Source organism: Astatotilapia calliptera, chromosome 14 (genome assembly GCF_900246225.1).
Source record: "Astatotilapia calliptera chromosome 14, fAstCal1.2, whole genome shotgun sequence".
In the NCBI taxonomy this organism is placed as follows: domain Eukaryota; kingdom Metazoa; phylum Chordata; class Actinopteri; order Cichliformes; family Cichlidae; genus Astatotilapia; species Astatotilapia calliptera.
The window spans coordinates 24480187-24501290 of record NC_039315.1 but is presented as its reverse complement, the minus strand read 5'-3'; the positions used below and the strand labels follow the sequence as shown (position 1 = coordinate 24501290).

General features: G+C 40.8%; 1 protein-coding gene across 2 annotated transcripts; it reads right to left on the bottom strand.

The window, feature by feature from the left end:
• Nucleotides 1-309: 309 nt before the first annotated feature.
• Nucleotides 310-20512, bottom strand: vmp1 (vacuole membrane protein 1). 2 transcript variants are annotated; one of them, XM_026193520.1, is made up of 13 exons: nucleotides 20431-20466; nucleotides 20316-20349; nucleotides 19772-19879; nucleotides 19385-19517; nucleotides 19082-19172; nucleotides 17692-17802; nucleotides 10221-10388; nucleotides 9908-10039; nucleotides 6292-6372; nucleotides 6040-6156; nucleotides 4605-4666; nucleotides 1809-1908; nucleotides 310-1367 (listed from the first exon to the last, which is right to left on the bottom strand). In XM_026193520.1, the coding sequence occupies exons 3-13, from the start codon at nucleotides 19848-19850 to the stop codon at nucleotides 1224-1226; spliced, it is 1218 nt and encodes a 405-aa protein (XP_026049305.1). In that variant the 5' UTR covers nucleotides 19851-19879; nucleotides 20316-20349; nucleotides 20431-20466; the 3' UTR covers nucleotides 310-1223. The 2 variants fall into 2 exon arrangements, with proteins under 2 accessions (XP_026049305.1, XP_026049307.1); XM_026193522.1 differs by lacking the exon at nucleotides 20316-20349 and having other exon boundaries at nucleotides 20431-20512.
• Nucleotides 20513-21104: the final 592 nt, after the last annotated feature.

The following is a 21104-nucleotide window of genomic DNA, read 5'->3' as shown; positions in this document are numbered from 1 at the left end:
GAGCTGAAGTGGGCCAGGATCTACAGAGTATGTTTAAGAGTCGGGAAGGCAGGCAAGCTGAGAAATAATCATCAAAAACCAAATTCTGGTCCTACCATGAAGGATGTCATGCGTCTGGTACTAAAAGCAGTCAAAATAAGTGTGTTAGGGCTGACGTGACACTTACCTTAAAGATGATCGTTTCAAAGAGACAATTACAAATCAAATCTTTTGTGTTGGGTCTTAAACCTAACAGTATTACACGGGGGGAGCCTCCATGGATGAACATTTCAGGAGAATCCAAACAAATGAGAGACTCAGTCTGGAGAAGAAGTGCCACGATTTCCATGTTTTATGTATGATCTGATCCCAGGTTCAAGTCAAATGTACAGAATAGAAATGGTACTAGTTAGCTGAGGGTACATCGTCACTTTACAAATGATATCGCCTTTTCTTGTGGGTTTTGGTTCAAATTGACTCATGTTCACACAGACCATAGAATAGAAATACATCTGAACATACCGTCAAAAAGATAGTAAGATATTTACACAATGTGCAAAACATCAATACCACATCATCTGACGTTGATATTGCTTTTTTCTCCCTCCTCCTCCTGCCATTTTTAAATGGACAATTCCAGAAACAAAAGACAAAATTGGTCTTACAGGACAAAAACCATGAAGTCAATGAAACCCTGAAAAGAAACACCATCCACAGCAGTTATCTTGGCAGCACACTGTACAGACAAATCAAGATCCATCCATACACAAAGGTTACAAAATTAAATAAAAATCAAGTCTATAAGTCAAGAGCTATATTCAAGGGAGGTCACGCCTTCCCGTCTTGCATAAGGCATAGCATCTGATGGGCACTGCCCTTACACAGCAGCAACCACCAAACCGCTGCTTTACTTCTGAGGTCAATGAATGGGTTAATTTAAAGTAACTTGTTAAGATCAGCAGTAGAACCAATCGCGCTAGACACACCTAAAGAGTGAGATGAAGAAGAACTACAAAAACCTGAACGAGGAGACAGTAAACGGCACATACATCCTCAAAAAAAAAAGAAGAAAAAAAGCGCGCGTACGCACACACCGACAAATTATGCCTGGTTTCTTGATCGTTCAGCCTCTTTGAGAATGGATGAGGGTGAGGTTAAGTTGTGAGTGGCTGTGGCCGAAAGTGGAGCTCTCAGCGGCAGCACAAACACAGTCACTTGGATGTTTGTACCGCTTTATTTCGCCATCACTTGGTTTTCTCCTCCGAGTGCCTCAGCTGCTGCAGCCTCTTGGCGTAGCTCTGAGCCATGGAGTTCACGATGGAAATGACAAAGTAGCAGACCATGACCAGCACCACCTTCTCAAACACCCACGACAGCCAGTTCTCATCCTGAAAAACCCCAAATTAGGGTGGATATGCTTTATTTTTTTTTTACCCTCGTACAAGCAAACAGTGAATATCAGCTAGACTGATAAAACCAGCCATTTACAACTGAAGGATATGCTAATAATTAAGAGACTGCTATGCACAGTTTGTCCACCAGAGGGCACTGACACATTTTATACAGTTATTAATTAATTACACTTATTGAGATCTATATATATCTATATCTCAATATCTGAATTTGCATCAACACTGCTTCCGAGTCTCTAGTGCATTGATTTAAAGGTAGTTAGGTAGATACTACAGCTTTTAATTTTACAGATTATATTAAACCTTGCCAAAAAAAAAAAAAAAAAATCTCATTCACTTAGTGGCTGCCCTTTAATAAATATACATATAAAGCTAATAGACCAAAAATAATGCATGGTAAAGTCTAAATCTTCTTACCGCTGGTGCACTTCCTCCAGCATGGTGCAGCTTGTTCCTTTGTGCTTCCAGGTACTGCCTGAAGGGCTTCTGGAGAGATGGCCCTAGTTTGGGCACCGACCTGACATGGCATACCCACAAAGCAGCAACAGATAAAAGAACAAAGAAGAGAGAGAGAGAGAGAGGAGGTGGTGAAACATTTAGTTACTTACCCTTTAAGCAGCCTTCTTAGACATGGAAACCAAAACTTCAGATCCTGCACACTAAGCTATTCAAGTCTTCCCTTTCCCTGAACAATACTTTAGAGAAAAAAGAAAAAGAAAGAAGGTGGTCCTCGCTGATCCAGTCAAACAGCATTCAGGCCAGGCAACAACTGCTGAAGGCCCCATCCTACATGTGGGCCCTATCTTGGAGCTGCCACCTCCTCTAATTGTTACTGTGAGCAGGAGCAGGCAGCAGAGAGGAATGAAGCAGAAACTCCTCAACCCTCCTTTTATACCCTTTAGCTCTCTATAGGAGTCTGTGTCAGCCCCTTCACTGAGGAAGTGAGTCGACATGATGTCATCACCTTTACCAACATTGCTGCCTTCTGGATGGAAAGACATCTAATGAGGGCGTGCTAATGCCCTTATTAGGTAGTGAATTAGCTCACTGGGGGGGTGGGGGTGGTAGTCATTATTAATACAATTTTAACAATTCATGTCATAGACAGGTACTGGTACTGTAGTTTTACCACTGGGTCAGCAGCAGTACAGTTTGAAGAAGAATCGCTACATGACCTCAAACTTATCATTACCATGAAAAGAAAAATATACTGCAGGCTGTACTCACAGCCTTCCCACCGCATGAATTCAATTCTGGCCCTGGACAGGACATAAACATGTTGTCTAGACCTGACTAGACTAAGCAAAAACATGAGCGATAACACACACACACACACACACACACACACACACACACACACACACATAAATGGGGACTGGGTAATTGCTGATGTCACTTAAACCTAACTAGTTTTGTGTGATTCATTCTTGTTATCACTTTGACTTTACATGTAAGCACACATGAATTCACACAAACTGGAAAAGAAACATCCTGTATCAGCAAGGAAAAACTATCTGCACACATCATAGCGAGTCACCGAGAGTCATCTGTACAGCAGCAGCAACGTGGGAAAGAACCTTGAATTTCATTTTAAATCAGATAGTGTTTTTGGTAAAGTCAAAAAGAAGTTCCTATGAAGGAGGATACCGATTTTAAAACTAGCTAAAGGTGTGGGCCGCCTGCAGCCAACTTTGACCTTAGGTGGGCTGGAGCAGCGGGAAATCTTCTCTGTCAGTGTGAAAAAGTTAAATCACACATTTAATCGCTGAGATATCGTAATATAAGAAAAGTATGTCTCAGTTTTTGTCTTTTTTTTTTTTTTAATTGAATGGGTCTGGCCACGAAGCATACACCCGACCCATCTTTCAAATCTGGGGAAAAGGAGGACGTATTTGTTGGCTGCATTTGTCGGAGTCTTGTAATTTGGACAGCCTTCATCGCATCGCTGTGACATAATCGACCTACAAATGCGGCCTCCGAAGGATGCGGCCCCTGAATCTGGACACAGCTACGATACCGGAGACTGCTTCTTCTTCTTCTTCTTCGGCGTTTAACGGCAGCTGGCATCCTTGTAGATGCATTGCTACCATCCTCCATTTCAGTCCGTTATTACATTCTTAAATCCTACAACTTATTCCTGCATCTTTCAGGATCTTACAAAGCTTCAAACAAAAATTGTTAATTAGTTGTCGATGATTTTGATAGTCGACATAATCGTGACTAGTTGACTAATCATAGCAGCCCTATAATACATATGTACACACACGTATATAAATGTACTTCAATAGAACAAGCATTGGGGGCTTTCATAGGTACTTTCAGCAGCTCCCCTATTTCCCGAGGGGATCGACACAGTTGGATCCACATGTTGATTTTTATGCTTGATGCCGTTTCCTGACTGAGCTCTCCTCATTTTTAGGGACCAGCACTTTGAATGTGACCCATGAGACTGAATTCCTGTTTCCTCCTTATCTCAAACCGGATGCATTTTATTTGCAAGTGTTAACCACTACACCACAGACAGACTATTAGGGGGATTTTTTTTCTTTATTTCTTTGAATTTGTTTAAGATTTGAGACGTTTACATGACTGCGAGTCAATTTCCTTAAAAAAAAAAAAAAAGTGCTGAGTTTGTCTCTTCTGACATCCCGTGCCTGACAAATTCCCTCCACATTATTAAAAGACAAAACGAAATTAAATTTAAAACTCAGCATCTTCAAAGAAAACTGAAACAGATGAATCCAGAGCCATGACCTACCTACATACGTACATTTATTAAAGTCTTATTACTTTCAAAAAAGCTTCTTCTACAACCTCTAACCGCCTCTTCTCTCAGTCACAGCTCAACTCAGTGAGTCAGATGAGCATGTTTGGATGGGACCTCACACGCCTGACCACCAATGCTCTAGCAGAGATGGATTGCACGTGTGGGGGGGAAGAAATACCTTGGTGTGTGTGTGTGGTGGTGGGGGTGAATCAAAAAGAAAAGAAGGAAAATGCGTGCACATACGATACGCCCCCGCAGTGAGAGCATTTATTCATACAGGATCCCCAATCAGTGTTCATAACGCATCTGAAAAAGTTTACAAATGTGCTGCCAACCACAAAACCAACGAAAGACAATGACTCCACCAAGTTTCTAATTAAAGCAGGCTTTCTCACACACACGCACATCAGTACAGGACAAAAAAAAAACAATTGAAAAAAACTTACCCGATGAGTGACACCATTTGCTCCACTATGTGCTTGCTAAAGGTGATGATAACGAAAAGTTTCTGAGGAACAAAAAACAGAAATAAAAACATTGATGACTTTGCTTTGAAATTCAGGACAGCTGATAAAACAGAATTTTTTTTAAATTCTCAACTTTATTCATAAAGTCTCCTAAAATGTGTAGCATTTTCAAAAAACATTTGTTCCTTAACACCTTTTTTTATTTAAAAAAAAAAAAAAAAAAAAAAAAAAAAAACTCTTGGCAGAAAGATGCGTTTAGATTCTTAATTTTAATGACACAACTCTGAGAAATTGAGGCCACATCTGACATTGTTCACAGACACCCTAATTATGAAACTCAAACCTGGCGGTAACCTAAATTTTGGTCTGTGTGAGGGGTTTTGTGTGGTTTTCAAAGCACCCAAGTGGAGGGGTGGGGGTTCTAAAAAAAACAACAAAAAACTCACTTTTTTTTCCCTTCTCCCCCTGGTCCTGAAACTGATCAGCTCTAAAACGGCATGACACATGGCCCCCTGGACAAAATCAGACAGGATATGGCATCCAACGTCCATGAGGTTCAAGGTACAGAATTGGGGGGAGGAAAAAAAAGAAAAGACAAAAGACTCTCCCCCCTGTAGCCTCTTACAGTCTGCTCAATTTCCTTCTCTTCCCTCACATCCACTCTACATCCTTCATTACCCCCACTGCCTCAAGTCCTCTTTGTCTGAAAGGTCTCATAGTGAGATCATTGGCTGGTACCACCAAGAGATTGATAGGCTTTAGTTTGTTGAAACACTCAACAGTGTGCCTCAGACGCAGACAGCCCCTTGCAGTCTGAGCTTACATTAGTCACTAGTATGGTAGACTCAACAATACCCTCCGTAATTAAGTTGTGTTTTTTGTTTTTTTTTGGATCTAGTGCATTTTTAAAAATCCAAACTCTTGTTAAATGCTTCTTAAAAGCTTCCCTCCTTTCATCTGGAGTAAGTTTATGTGGTGTGGCATGCATCTGAAAGCTCAAACCAGAATAAGGAATCCCCGAAGGAAAAAAAAAAAAAAAGAGCGCCATCAGAAACAGTTAACCAGAAGTGTCCAATTAGGACTTTCTCATAGTCGCCACCTCATGATTTAAACACTGAGGCTTGATCTTTCCCACACGTTTTAGGCTTGTGGGGATTGTTCAAAGGGTATCACTCAGCAGTGGATAACCGTTTTTTTCCTATGAGAGGATTTCTGAGATGCATTATTACACTGCGGACAGAGAAGCGCGACGACATGAAACAAAAGATGAATCATATTTGAAGGCAAGATGCTGCAAGTACGTGGGCCTGTGGGGCTTATGTTAAAAAAAGGAAAAAACATGCTGTTGTTTGAGGTAAACCGTCTCTGCAAGGTTTAAACCACCTCTGATCAATGCTTCCACTGTGCTGCTGACCTGTATGTGCATCTTGATGATGGCTTTCCCAATCAGAGTTGCTCCAAAGAAGGTCCAGAAAGGAACCAGGAAATGGCCGCAGGTTATTCCAGCCAGGTCGAAGAGAGGATTAGGAATCTGAAAATGGGCACATTAGATCGTAGTGATTCGTCGTCTGGGCACGAACATTAATTTGTTCGTAACAAACTCAGTTTAAAAGTTAAAAAAAGATAATAAAATAATTTTAAAAAGGCCTGAAAACTTCCTACTCACTGAGGCACAAGCCAAGATGCCAAAGAATCCCACTTTCTGCACCATGTGCTGCACTCCCAGTTTTGCTCTTGTAACAAAATCCTGCAAAACAACAACAACAACAACAACAACAAGTGAATAAAGTGATTGTAAGTGCATCAATGGCTGCCAGGCAGGGATTGTTATTTTAAGCTGCCGGGTTTTTAATTCTTGTTACACTTCCCTGCATCAAAGATTTCACATGTACACATACACATCTCTGAACACACAACCACTCTTGTTTTCTTAAAATAACCACTCTGTACTTTTTGCAAATGTGTGTACTTTTTTTTTTTTTTTAAACCAAACCAAATGTTTTAACAGTGCCGCCGTCTCCAGTGTTATTACAAGGAGCAATAGAGTACTGATACCTGCTATTTTAGAGCAATTTAAGACTTTCTCTGAGGTTTGGTGAATTTGGTACAAAAGTGCAGAGGACCTTTTGGGTTTTTTCTGAGAGGCTGAAACATCTGTGGCTATATTGTGAAGATCTGAGATAGAGGAAAAACATCAAAGGCACAGGAAGCCAGTGTAAAAAAAAAAACAAAAAAAACAAAAACTGGCACCATGTGTGTTTATTTTCAACAAAAAGTCAAATTTAAGTTTAGTTTTTAATCTTCTATAACTAAGAAAGCACCAAAGTACCGAGGTTGATAAAAACTAAGTCCTTTTTTCATGTTCGTTTCAGTGCAACCGTTCATAAAAACTGCATCCTGAGTCTTCAATGCTGTTACCCTTTATAAGGCTTATAATGCACCCACCGAAACAATTACCGTATTTTTCACACTTAAACTCGTAACTTTTCTGAAAAAAATCGACAGTGCATGCATTATGTATGAATTCTGGTTGTGCTTACTGACCTCAAACCGGTTTTACTTGGTACACGGCGCTCAAAAATCTGTCATAAAATGTTTTAGTATGATTTTGGTAAGCTATGAAGCCGCACTGCTTGATGGATTGTTGGAGCATTAGGGCTACCGTAGTCAGGAGCCTCACGGAGTAATCTGGGTCCAAAACTCCATCCGCTTCAGGTCCCAAAGTCACTACGACATCACTGAGAGTTAAAAACTGTCTAAATTCTTTCATCTTTAATAAAATGATCAGTGTTGCTGCTTTACCAGGTGTAACAATTAAGTTTAACATGCAGGCATCCATGAAAACAGGATTTATTAAATTTAATTGAGTTAGAAGTTAGCAGGAAGTTAGCTCGCTAGTTTCCACCTAAACATGATATAGCATGTTCTGACTGAGAGATTTCTGAAAAAATTAAAACGTACACCTCTGCTATCACTTCCAACATAAATGAAGACAGAAACCTAACAGCAGTGACTTTTGTAGGGTTACTGAAATTGGACTAGTTAGTATATAATGATGTGCTACGTGATCGCTAGCGACACAGCTATGTTAGCATAATATAAACACAGTAAAGCTGGAGGATGAACGCCAACTTTTTCCCACTCGATAAAAGTTAACGTGAGGGTTCCCGATGGTTAGGGACAAATGCAATCGCATGGCAGGATGCTGTAAACGGACCAAACTTCAGTCAGGAGAACAACTGAGATAATCCATCCACAATACGAGGTTAGTCATTAATATACTGCAGCAACATGGGAATAGAGCAGCTGCGTGAGAATTCAACATTAATGAATTAATGGTACAGAAGTGGAGGAAGCAAGAAGAATGAGTTGAGTAAAGTTTAATGCGCCTCATAATCCGGTGCACCTTATGGTCAAAAATATGGTACTGGTGATATAATAAGACTTTTGGTAAAAACTTTTGTGTTCAGAACATCAGAAAAAAGGAAGCACCATGTTTCTCTAAAGGCTTAAACAGGTGCTCATCAGTAGGGTGAACACAAGCCTTATATAAATAAATAACGATGTAGATTTCCTGCTAATTCAGGCATAACGTGTATTGACTCCAAGTCTTCCTCAGTGTTTTGGTCATTTTTATGTAAATCAATTCATCATATATGGTTCTTCTCCTGATATTGGATGAGCAACTCTAAAGCACTGCCTCCTGCGGTATGCACAGATCTGTAAACAAGCAAATTCTTCTCATCTTCAACCAACCTTTCACCACTTGCCTGGATGCAGCTCGAACATGTCTGCTCAGATTCAATTTGCTCACTGCAATACTACAACACTGCACACAAAGGCAGGTTTTACCACATTTAGGGACATGCGTTTCCATTTTTGTCACACTCAGTCTTTTTTCTTCTTCTTTGGTATCCATTCCAATTACTGTTTTATGTTAATGGGTCTTTGCAGTGCTTCTCAGAATGCCCCTGACACACACCTAAGTGTATATGTCCTGAACAAAACAACACCCTGTGAAGATGACCTTGTCAGCTGAGAGCCACTGAAGTGGGACTAGGTGATGGAGACAATGGACACCATTTCTCTAATTTCTGTTCTGCTTACTCAGCCTCTGATCTCAGCAGTCTCCAGTCATGTGAACTCAGTTCCTGACAGCGCTGCCTGTCATTCAAATTAGAGGCCGGTGAAAAGAGAGACGGAGGGAGGCAGCGAGAGAGCAAAGCCCGAGGGATGATTAAAGAGGGAGCTGTGCTCAGGGTGACTCACCCACGAACACACAGATTTACTGGAAGTGAAAGAAGGGCGGGGCTTCACTGAAGTCACGTGCCACTTTGAGACCAATCACTGGACAGTGGCTTTGTGGTCAGTTGCACATTATGAAATTAAACCATATTAAATAAGATCATATCGTATTGAGTCTGTGGGCACCGTGTAAGCAGCTACATTAAAATAAATCCGAACAGATGTATAGATAGATAGTCCAATATTGAGTGTAACTGCTTTGCTCTTGCAGTACAAGGCAGGCTGGATGACTTTGGGCCCCTGTTCAAACCAAATATAACTTATTTGGAAAGAATTATAACTTTATTTGTACAGTGCTTTTTAAAACACACTGTTACAAAGTGCTTCACAGTTTGAATAAAACCGCACATTAAAAATAAGAATACATGTTCCAGCACGCAGACCTTCATGCCAACATGCACACTTCCATAAACACATTAGAAGTGAACAAAAGCCAAAAATAATGGGAGAAAGATTAAGAAAAAGCTAACCTACAAAACGGCAGTCATTTAAAACAAACCGCAGATTTAGCCGGCCTTAAGAGCTGCAACCTTAAAAGCGTGATCGCCTCTGGTTTTAAAAAAAGGAACATGGAACAGCTAAGCGAGCCCGATCAGATGATCTGAGAGGCCAGCTGCTGTTGTAAGGTCTCAGATGCCAGAGCCCGGCCATGTAGGGCTTGACCTGTCAATTTTTAAATGGATTCTGAATTTTACTGGAAGCCCGTGAAATGAAGCAAGAATAGGGGTGATAAGGGAGCGCTGGCTAATTTTTGTGAGCGGGAAAGAAGCATTAAAAAAACAAAAACAAAAATGGAAGCCATACTCAATTAAATAATAAGTGATATAACTTAAATGTCGCCTTTTTAGGTTTCTCGAAATCACATTTATCGAAATGCATATCTGAGCATAATCCTTCTTTAATCTTTAAATATTCTTGATGTTCACACCAGTGCGCATCCTAGGACCTAACACTTTACGAAAACAAGTGCTTCTGACCTGAGCACCCTCGGCCTGCTCCAACATCTCCTCAAATTCCTCGTAGTCCTCATCGTCTGGATCAGCTCCCGACTGACGAGCCGCTCTGGCCATGAAATAAGGAGGCAGCTCTCCGATGGCGGTGCCGGCACCCTAAACATAAACAGAACATTTTATGTTTGCGATAACTCAGTTATGCATCAAACTACTTGGTGAAAGATTAGATATACTTTGGATTTATGCACAAACGAGACCAACACAGCCCTGAAAAAGCATCTTTGGTGTTTGTCAGGGTGGATAACTCTAGTGTATCTTTATTCAAGCTAACACTCACCCACATACAGGCCTCCAGTCGGACCTTTGACATGATTGAGAAGAGGGAGATTGTGTCCTCCACTCCTCCATCTTCGGGACAAACAATCTGGTCTGGGTAGGGAGGCTCTGGGAAGTCTGTGGACCCACACTCGTATGCTGCCAGGGTTACTGAAGCTATATGAGGGCCCTGAGAGGAGCGAGACAGATGGAAAATAAGCCAAGTTACATCAACCCTTTACATCTTTGAAACCCTTGAAGCTCCTTTCTGAACTGAGTGGTTTCTGTCATATTGCAGCCATGCTTACAGAACAAAATGACTGAGTGTGTATCAGACGTTAGTGAGGGTGGTCTCTGTCCATGTGGCAACCCTTGGAAAAATCCATGATAGAGATCTTCACTGACTCATAACTCATTAAAAAGGACAGGGGAGGTCATCAACTGTCTTTATGATGAAAAATGCTCAAAAGAACATGAACGTAAGGTCATAGTGTGAGCAAAAGGCTACTCAAAAGACTCTCGAACAGCAAAGTTAAGGGCTAAAGATTGATTTTCTTTATATTTTAATTATTAGTCTGTGTCAACTTCAGCCTTTCAAACAGGAGCAGATATTTCATATTGCAGTCGTGCAATATATCTCTCTTCAACTAAAGTTGTCGTTGTTGTTCAAAGTCCTTCCAAAAGGTGTTGATTGTGATCTTTTTGTGGCCTGCAGTTTGCAGTAATGTTTGCAGTAATTTAAGCTGCTGTTGTATTGTTAAACACAGCTTGCGAGTGCTACATTGTAAGCAACAAACACAAAGCACCAGCAGCTGAGTCATGCCGCCACTCTGGCAGGTAGCTATGTCATCACTTATCACTGTCGAGGCGGTTAGGTTGAGCCACCTGGCCTCAGTAACAGTTGGGCAACCTGCAACCACAACATAGCTACTTCATTATGCTTCTTTGAGGTGAAACAGGCAACAGTGACAGTAGATGGACAGCGCACAATTAGTCTGTGCTGACTGCAAATGCTTCATCATGGTAACTCTCCACCCACTCAGAGTATGAGCACACAGGAGGCTTCTTTAGTTTACACAAGACACTCCCTTTTCATCCAAGCAGGACTTCATTTAACATTAGCCCTTTGTGAGACAACAAGACACTGTTACCAAGGAGGAAAACACACCTAAGCTCTTAACATTCAGACACGCTTGTTTGATAGGAGCTGTAGCAGCACCGGCACTGCTCTCTTTGTTCATTCGCATCAACAGAAGTCATTCAGGATCTGTCAAACAGTTCTTTGCTTCATCACTGGTCTGCAGTGATGAAGGTCTCTGTTCCATGCACAGAGACCCTCTGTGCATGGAACAAACATACATGACATTATTTTCTGTTTAAACCACTAGTGGTATTCAGTGTGTAAAAGGTGGTTAGGAATATGATGCAGCAGGAAGGGCCATAGGTTACTTTTAACTCTGGCCTAGTAAACGAGTTCAACAAATTTCATTAAAAAGCAAAAAGTCCTACAGTGAAATGTTGACCTGATGGTAGCGGGTGTGGTCATGTTTAATCCTGAGGGATGATGAGCAACCACAATAACTTAAGGGGAAAGCCAAACATTCAAATATCCCTGTGTTTGGGTTCAATTATGTGAGATTCTGGTTGAAAGTGGAATGAATTCACCCAAAAATTGGGAAACAATCTCAGTTAATCATGAAAAATTCCTGAGAAGATTGCCAAAGGGGTGAACTGACAAAGCAGTGCATCGACGTAAATGAAAACCTTTTTCATTTAAATTATTGGTCTCCTAAAATTTAAATTCTCAATTCAGACATGTATAAGTACAGGCATCATGAGGATGAGTCATTTAAGCACAACATAAAGACTAGAACCCAGTGTTTGCTTGGCAACACATCCAAAAACATCATGATGAAGAGTAAGCTCATACTGGTGAGTTACTCCCCTCACCCGGTGGATCACAGTGACCTCATGCTCTCTATGTGGCCATGTGTTAATACTTCAGGCTTGAAGTAAATTCCGTGTAATTCTTCTGGTGGGAAATGTGGTTTTTCTTCAAAAACAATATTACACATTTTCCGTCTATGGTTGGTATTAACGTTGAACAGAGACGTGTGACAGAAGTTACTGCAATGTGAATGACTGAAATTAGTCAGATCTATCAACACGGCACACTCCGTTTCCATCTCGGGTCTAACATCGCAGCTACTTAAACCTATTTTGTGGTGCAGGGGTATTCCCTCGATCACCCACACTTCTTAAGAGCTTTACAACTGTGTCAGTCCCACACTCGGTGCTTGCTGACTGGCCAATTTTAAGTCTACTGCAGCGCTCACTGGAGTGAAACGGTTTCATGCCATGATGCCAGACAAATCAAACTGAACAGAGTGGACAGATTCAAAAGGTACAAGCACTCAGAGCATGAGCTAAACTTTAGCAAACTAAGAGACAGGAAATAATCTCCATATGAGCAGTGGGCTCACGTCAAGTGACAACAATGTAAAGAATGCTTCACCATTTCTGTGAAAAATTACAAAATATCAGAGGAATTTGGAGAATTAGGCACTCTCAATGAAGCCAATCAGGACAAACAATGAAAGCAACAAGGGGAGCGTGACAGTCAACAATAATTCCATGTGTCAATGGACAAGAATCCTTTCCAACCAAACAACCTGAACAAAAAGACTTGATATAAGATATTACAAAGATGGCAGAGGACGAAAGCTCCAATAAGAGAGAATGATTCAATATATGAAGTGAAATAAGCTAAATAGATGCCTGGGCTGGAACGTGAGACACTGCTGACAGATTGCAGGAGATTCATACCAGCGTTTGATGGGTTACTCATTAGGATTGCCCCACAGCTATGGGGCAATTCTGTTGCAATTAACTTTATCTTGCATATTTGTATCATGCTTTCACAATACACTGTGTCATGCTCTGCAGAACAGAGTACTAGAACAGAGTTCATAAACAATCCATATGCAGCAGTTTCATACCTATGCAGAGAAAAAGACCAATACCCAGTCTGATGATGTGTTTAGTATATTATGAACAGGTACAGAAATAAAAATTACACGTGTAACCCAATAAAGGGATCTGGTACGCAGCAAATTTCATTAATCACCGGTGTGCTCTGGTGGTGATAGAGAATTCACAGAATCTTAGATTCCCAGCTCTTGTTTTGCTTCCATTATTCCTGACCGCAAGAGATGGTATTCGATTACTTATCAACTTCATTGGTATGACTTCAATAAAACAAGGTCATGATGAATTTGCATTCACCACAGTGCAGTTGCGGAGCGAAGGACCAGAAGAAACTGTTGTACCCACAGTGTGAATGGCAACATTAACTTTACAGAAGTGGGCGAAGGTACAACAGGAAGTCCAAGCAGCTGTGGTACAGATGTCAGTCAGTGGAACATCTTTCAAGGTAATGTAAAATGTCATTGGTAGAAGAGACGTTTTACATTATGCCCCATTATGCTTGCCGCTTTAGTCTTATCAGACATAAACAGGGAAGTCCCCATTTATACTAGTGCTGATGGCATCAGTGCAGTATTCTCCTAAACAACAGGCGTCACCATTCAGGTAAAACCTCCACAGCAGCAATGGTAAATGTGTTGAATCAGTCAAAACCGGGAGCAAAAAAACGGCAGAGGTTTTGGCAAAGTTGTCTCCAAAAGTCTCATCTTTTCAAGAAAAACTCAAGAGGTGAGGCTCATATCAGGAGTCCTTGAGCTTCCATGCAGGACAGGCTGGATCTGGTGCTTAGATAGTTGATACAATACATGGTCAACGTGTTATTGGACTGAGCACGGAAATGCCTGAGGGCCAAGTATACAACCCATAGCTCCAGCACACCGATGCGAAGCAGCCTCTGCTCCTACACACTGTCCTGTGCTTCCATACTGCCTTTGCTAACTAAGAGGAAGGCATCTGTAAACATCACCTCTTGGCCTGGAGGGAAGGTGATCCCAAAAGAATACTACAACAGTGGAAAGCCCAGACTGCCACTGACCTGCTTTGGTACCTCTTTGGAATCGAAGTCCAAGGTGTTGATGAAATGAGGTGTAGTGGGATGACTGCAGCTGCCGCTGTAAGTTTCCCCAGCAACCAAAGGAAAACACTGAATTTGAGCCTTGAACTTCTTTGAAAACAAGAAAAAGGCTGAGAATGTAATCCACCCTCTGGAGGAAACAAAATGAGGGCATTTGCCTCAGTACAAATGTGGGCAATTCCTTGAAAACAATCCGACACCGATGACAATCTGCTGACATGGTATCAAATAACACAAAGTTTACCGTGAGCCCTAACTGGGACATATGGACGAGAGAAGAGTTCTGTCCGAGACAGTGTTCATTTTGTTTACTGATATTTTTCTTTAACTGTTTTTTCCTGATAAAAACAAGACAATACTACATAAAAACAAATGCATGAGGACAAAAAACTGTGATGAAATATACCGACACTGTCATCGACAAATAAAAACCAGATGAAAATGTTCTGGAGAAAAGAGATGCAATCACAATTGATTAATTTGTTTAGCGAGGCAGGTCGAGTTTGGAGGTTATCCAATCAAAAGAAATCTCCTTGTGCAGCAAGGTTAGCGGGCACAATTTGATCTACCACCGAATAACAGGATGTGGTGGGGCCCTCCCATGTCCTCCGTTTCATATGAAAACGCGGCAAAACATGAAACGTCAACGGAAGAGAAAAGAAGATATCTGGACATATTTCACATTTGATATCAAAGAAAAGAAGATGCTTTGTTAACAAACTTCTCACACCCTACAAATTAGTAAACCAAATCAACTTCAGATTTGTTCTATGATAATCTTATGATATTTAGTTGCCTAAAACTTAAAAAAAAATAAAGAATTTAGATGCCTAAATTATAACTAAAACTAAATTTTATTTTTGTCAAAATAAAAAAAAACTATGACTAAGACCACCTGCTCCCAAGTTAAGGTGCATATATCAACCCACCATCCACAGATGGAAAAAATGCACGTGGCTTTGGCCTGCAGAGGGAAAGTGCACCTGGTTGTAAAGACACTGCATCTTTGTCATGTCGGCTTGCAAAAGAAGGCAAATCAGACAAGTGACTTCTCTCATCAGCTGTTTGGAGTCGTGGTTCTGAAGGAGTGGTGACAACAGCAGCAGAGAGTCTGCTGGACAGCAAGTTAAGGAGAAAAAGCCCTTAATCTAATAACCTATGGCAAACTATAAGGCCAGTGTTATAGAAGAGCTTAAGTGCAAACAGTTCCCAAACATAAAGGGATAAGGCCCCCTAATGAGTGAGTATGGATTGATGAGGAGTTCATGCTTCTCCCATTTCTAGTTAACGCCGCTGTCAATCATACTCGACTAATGTAAAGCATCATCCACGTTGAGCAACACACAGTTGGGATTTTGGAGGTTGAATTGGATGAAAGCCCCTCTCTGTAGGTTCTCTGTAGGCAAATACCTCCACAAATAGACACAATCATAAACTATAAAATAAGCAGGAGAGCCTACAGAACCTCTTCGGCTGAAGGATCAGCAAACTTCTTGGTAGAGGCTGTAGGTATGAAACCTCTGGAGGATGGAGAGTAGCTCCAAATGAGAGGATGGAAAGCTACCAGCAAAGACCGTAAGCAACCTATGCTATACTTAAAGACAAGAAAATTAAATTGCTGGGTGCCAGACCCTAATATCAGTTTGCTTGGATCACTGAGGGTCACACAGGTGACACATGTGACTGCATATGTAATCAACAGATATCCAGGTATTACATAGCATCTCTGGCGACCAGGAAGAAGGAAATAAAACCTGAAGTATGCCTTCTTTATAAAAGTGTCCTATATATACAAGCAGACATGAGGTCCTGTGCTGCTGCCAGTGCCATGCAGGTAAATAATTTAGTGCCCAACAGTTTATGAAAATGAATGCAAGATGTTGAAGGAAATAAGGGTGAACAATTATCCAAACAAAACAAATCCCTACTGTAATGTGATTAAAGAAAAAAGAAGTCAATCTCTTGAGGAACAAGTCAAACTCCTCTGCGGTGGAGTAATCTGAATTCCTTTTTTTTGGTCTAGACACAATGTTTCATGACTTGACTTTTGGTACATAAGGACAAGTTATTATGAAAACCAGAGCTGTTTAATATTCTCACTGCAAAAGAAAAGCACAATACACAACCCCACACAGAGTATATGGCACGAGCCACTGCTGCTACGTCATTATTGTTGCACACAGTATGTAAAGAAGCAGAGCACTAGACAGCTGTAAAGAATTAATGGAGGGAGTGTACACCATTTCTTTAAAAAAAAAAGAAGAAGAAGAAAAAGGGGAAGGTCACAGTTACATCTTTTCCCATTATTTCATTATAATGGAAATGGCTGACTCAGCTGAACCACATCGGCACATGTTCTGCAGCACAGAAGCCACATCATCAGCCTGAAGCGGACTTTGGTGGAGAATTTCTTCCTCTCTTTCATTTTGCTAAATTCTCCTTTTAGCCACAACCAAAGACCAATGACGCATGTTCATGGTGACTCAGTGTGACAGTCACTCTGTGACTGCCTGTCAGGGGAAAATTACACTTCACTCACACAAAGCCTTCGACAGACGTGTGACAAACGTGTGACGTTAGAAGAAACACAGGGCTCATGGCTCGGTGTGGACTATGACGCCATCCTCTGGTGAGTACAGGAACAAACGGACAGCGATTTTGCAGAATTCTGCAAATGTAGCATTTTTGTAAGAAAATCGCTAACTGTTAAGGTAAATTATATTCTGACCCATGCTGAGCATAACCAACCAGATAATGTCGGTAATCAATTTCTCTTTACATTTTGTAGCCTTTAGTCAGGCCAATATTCAGTAAAACTCAGCTAACTCAATCTAGACCAGAAATGATTAACACAAGTGGAATTAAATTACATTTCTTCAAATTTGGAATATGGTTACATCTTTTCCCACAGTTTGGTGGTTTACACATTCACTTAGGTCACTGGTTCAATTCCAGCATGAAGAAGGGCATCTGGTGTAAAACTCAAATCAAACACGTAGCGCTACCTGCCATAGTGTGACAAAGGAGAAGCAGCTTTATTCTGAACTGTAAAATAACGACAGGGAGTAGGATCTGTACAGACAGGTAAAGCTGAATGACTCTCGCTTACAGGTATTCCCTGCTCCTTTTGCAAATGTTAAATTTATATTTTTCAATATATGTTTTTAAGCTTTTGCCAGTTTGCAAGTTACTCACAACTATCCCTGCTCTCAAAATTCCTACTATGACTACACTTTGTTCTTAATGGTGCGTAGCCACGCTTTGTTTCATATCAGTGAGTACTGTTTCACGCCTAAAACGGTCTGTTGTCTATGCATATAAAACCTGTTCAGTCTAAATATAAACCATGTCATTGTTATTGCCTCTGTTATCTACCTTTACTTCAGTAAAGGTATTTTGCATCTGCATTTCCATACGGCTGATGCTATCTTACCAGGTAGAGAAGGAAGGTGTGCAGACCAGTTCCAAGGCCCACTGAAGACAGGATCCCAAGGCCTACCCAGTAGGCACACCATAGGAACTTCTTTTCCAGATACTGAACATACTGCAAAGGAAAAAAAATTGAAGAAAATTAACTATATACATAAATCAGACATGGGGAAGGGCAGGGTAGTCACCAGCGTCTAAAAGATCAGATGATGATCTTTCAAGGTAAAATCTAAAAAGTTGAGTGAAAATCTTCCCTTCAGGATTAGCTGAATATCTGTTATCACATAAGGTCTGCATGTGTTGTCTGGACACACAGGAAGTCACTGTTACTTAAGTGTAAAAGGCCTGAATCACAACTTCCTGTTTTCGCTTCCATTGAATTCTGAAAATTTGGACCATAACTGATGATTTATACGTCAGCTTTAAAAATAATCGAGTGAAGTTTATAAAGAGTGAAAACAAAAGTCAGTCACCATCAGTCATATCGCCGCTTCTCCTGATGCTGATGTGGAATGACTGATGGACAGAGTGGGTGGCTACTGTCTAAGGCCTGATTTTCAGAGTAGTTGCAGAGTGGTTTGAGGTTACATTGTGCGTATGCCATAAATGTCCGACTGATGCATAAACTCCCAGTAAGATGGTAAGGTTTACTTAAATGTGCCAAAGAGAAAGGCTCCACAATCATAAATGAGGCAAACATAAGAAAGAGAATCTTCATTTGGCTCTTGCAAAACATATACCTTGTATTTTGTATGAAGTGCCCAAATCAGATTGTCCACAATTAAAAAGTGTCACATTGCTCACCTCTACAATAAATGATACAAAAAGTTAATCTTTTTTAGGCGTTTAATAACTACATTGGTTTATTTATTTAAAAAAGCATTAGACCAATATTCATTACACTCCGTTTACAGGGAAATTCTGTCTTAACAGTTATTGCTGCACAGTTACAATGAAAACAATATGTTTTTCGATCCCATTACCTTATTTTACATTAATATTTGTGATTTTGACATATTTAAATTTGCTTTATTCTTGGGTTATTTTTTCCCCCTGCTCATTTCCTATGTTTGACCTGCTGTTCTAGGTAAATGATTACGCCATTCTCAGTTGGTTCTAGGAAGCCCTGAAGGACTGTAGTGTTTTAACTGAACCGTGACAGACCGTTGCACAGATGAATTTGTAAACAGAACATTCAGACAGATGACTACATGATCAAGGGTTACCTGACAACAGTGCACACTGCATTATCTCACAATGCAAAGTTTATTCTTGGAAAAGTCTCGAGCAGGATAAAAAGTGACTCATCGTTAACCTTTAAACTTGCCGATGACAAAATAACTGATTAGCTGATTCTTAACGTCTCTAAGAAAGCAAAACAAGTCGAGGCTTACTTGCTGGTGTTCTCCCTCAGTTGAGTATGCGATGGAAAAGAGAGAGCATAACACCAAACACAGGAAAACTATGCCTCTCCGCTGCCAAAGCCTGAATCGGGAAGCAAGAAAACACAATCATATCCCCTTCCATTCTTTCCCCCCTTAAATTTAAGTGTCTCTGGTCTCAATAAAATGCACAAATCCACCTTCTGGGGCATAAGTACTTTTTTTTGATACAGCAGCTTAAATCACAGGGTATGTCCAACCAGGAGACAGCTTCATTTTAAGAAAAGAATCCAGGAAAAACCTTTAATGTCTTACTTAAACGTCCACTCCTTTAGCTTAAGGAGCGTCTCCAGGAGAAAGTAATGCAAAGTGGTAACAGGTCTCCTCCATAGCACCAGAGACAGGCGCTCTTCCTTATCCTTCTGTCTCCTCTCTCTTAATGACAAGTCTGGAGAATAAAACGAAAGAAAATCACTTTGACACTCTGTAATACTTACAGACACAACACTTATTGCCACTTCTTGAATTGGTAATGCTAAATGCATAATACATGTACTCTGTAATGTACTTGTTTGCACCTATGGAAAGTGAAAATAACCCATAGTGAATCAGTGTGAGTGTTTATAAAGCGTGAATGCCATAAGGTGATAGGTGCAGTTCTGTGTCAAAGGTTACACAACAGATACAACTGATAGAGTTTACCTGCGGATTTCCCATTCAGTTTGTCTTTAGCTCCTGCGCGTTTCTGAGGCTGCTCACAGCTTGCTCCATTAGCTGCCATGTCAATCACCGTCTGGCAGGTCAGGCAGTCTAGGACGAGAGAGGAGCACGACAAGTAGGAGTTGGAGTTTCCCGTGTCCCCGTTTCTGAACGGCTAAGAGATTACAGCAGGGATTGTGTAGAAACTGGAACTCCTTATCAGCAGCTGTCAACCAATAAACTATCAGTTAGTGCGAACCTTTCGTTCACACGCCGGTTAGCTGACATTCAAATTCAAAGACAGAGATATAGCACAGAAAGCAACGAGGCGACTGTGAAACTATTACAGACTGCTTTACGAGAGCGAAGGCTACAGCTGACGTGAGCTGTCGTCTTTCCGTAGGTCAGTCTGTAAGTAGACATGGTGCTAAATACGTGCATAACCCTCCACATGCTAACCGGCTAGCCAAAATACTAACGACCGAGCTAGTGACGTCTGTACCTCAAAATCAGGCGTTTAAACTCAATAACGAGTTCCCTTACTCACCGAGAAACGTCTAAAACAACTTGTTGCCGCTATACTGTTGTAGTAATGAGAAAAGACACACGTTACACAGGAGAGAAACAGGGGAATGTTTGTTAAAATTACATGACATCTGTACCTTGTTCCTGTCCTCTTTACCCGGAAACAAACGCAGGCACTGTCAAAGTAAAACCAGCACTACTGTGCACCACTGGGGGGGAAAGGCTGTAGAAAAAGTTTTTGTTTACATTATGTTGTAATTAATTAACTGAGTAAATGTGGGAGCGATTCATGGTGTAATGACAGTATTATAATAACTTACGATGAAATCACATGCTTCACTTCATAAGCGAATACTTTTATTGTGAAATAGATGTAAAAGTCCATTTCCGTTCCTTGTGAGGAGCAGTCCAATGGGAGGTTGCCAGATTTGCCGAAACAGGGGTTGGAGGTGGTAACTGTTATACTATCACTATAAACCTGCAGGTCTATATTAATGTTATCGCATATATGTGACACTTCTATGGTCTTTGAAAGTTTTAAGCACTGACAAAGCCTGAAAGGTCAATAGGTTAGCATGTACCTTGAGTCACGCGGTACACCTAAACGTCACTGGCACCAGTAGAATCTACAAATCAGTCTGGCTGCCTGAGGTTATGAAGATCAGAGTTCAAATGTGACACAAGCATCCTTGAAGGATTTCCTCAACATTTTCAGCCATCAAAGGACAACACTGACAAACCTTATACTTTCTAGAGCTCCAGATTTCCTTATCATCCTGTGGTGTTGTCCCAGCCTTCACACAACATTCAC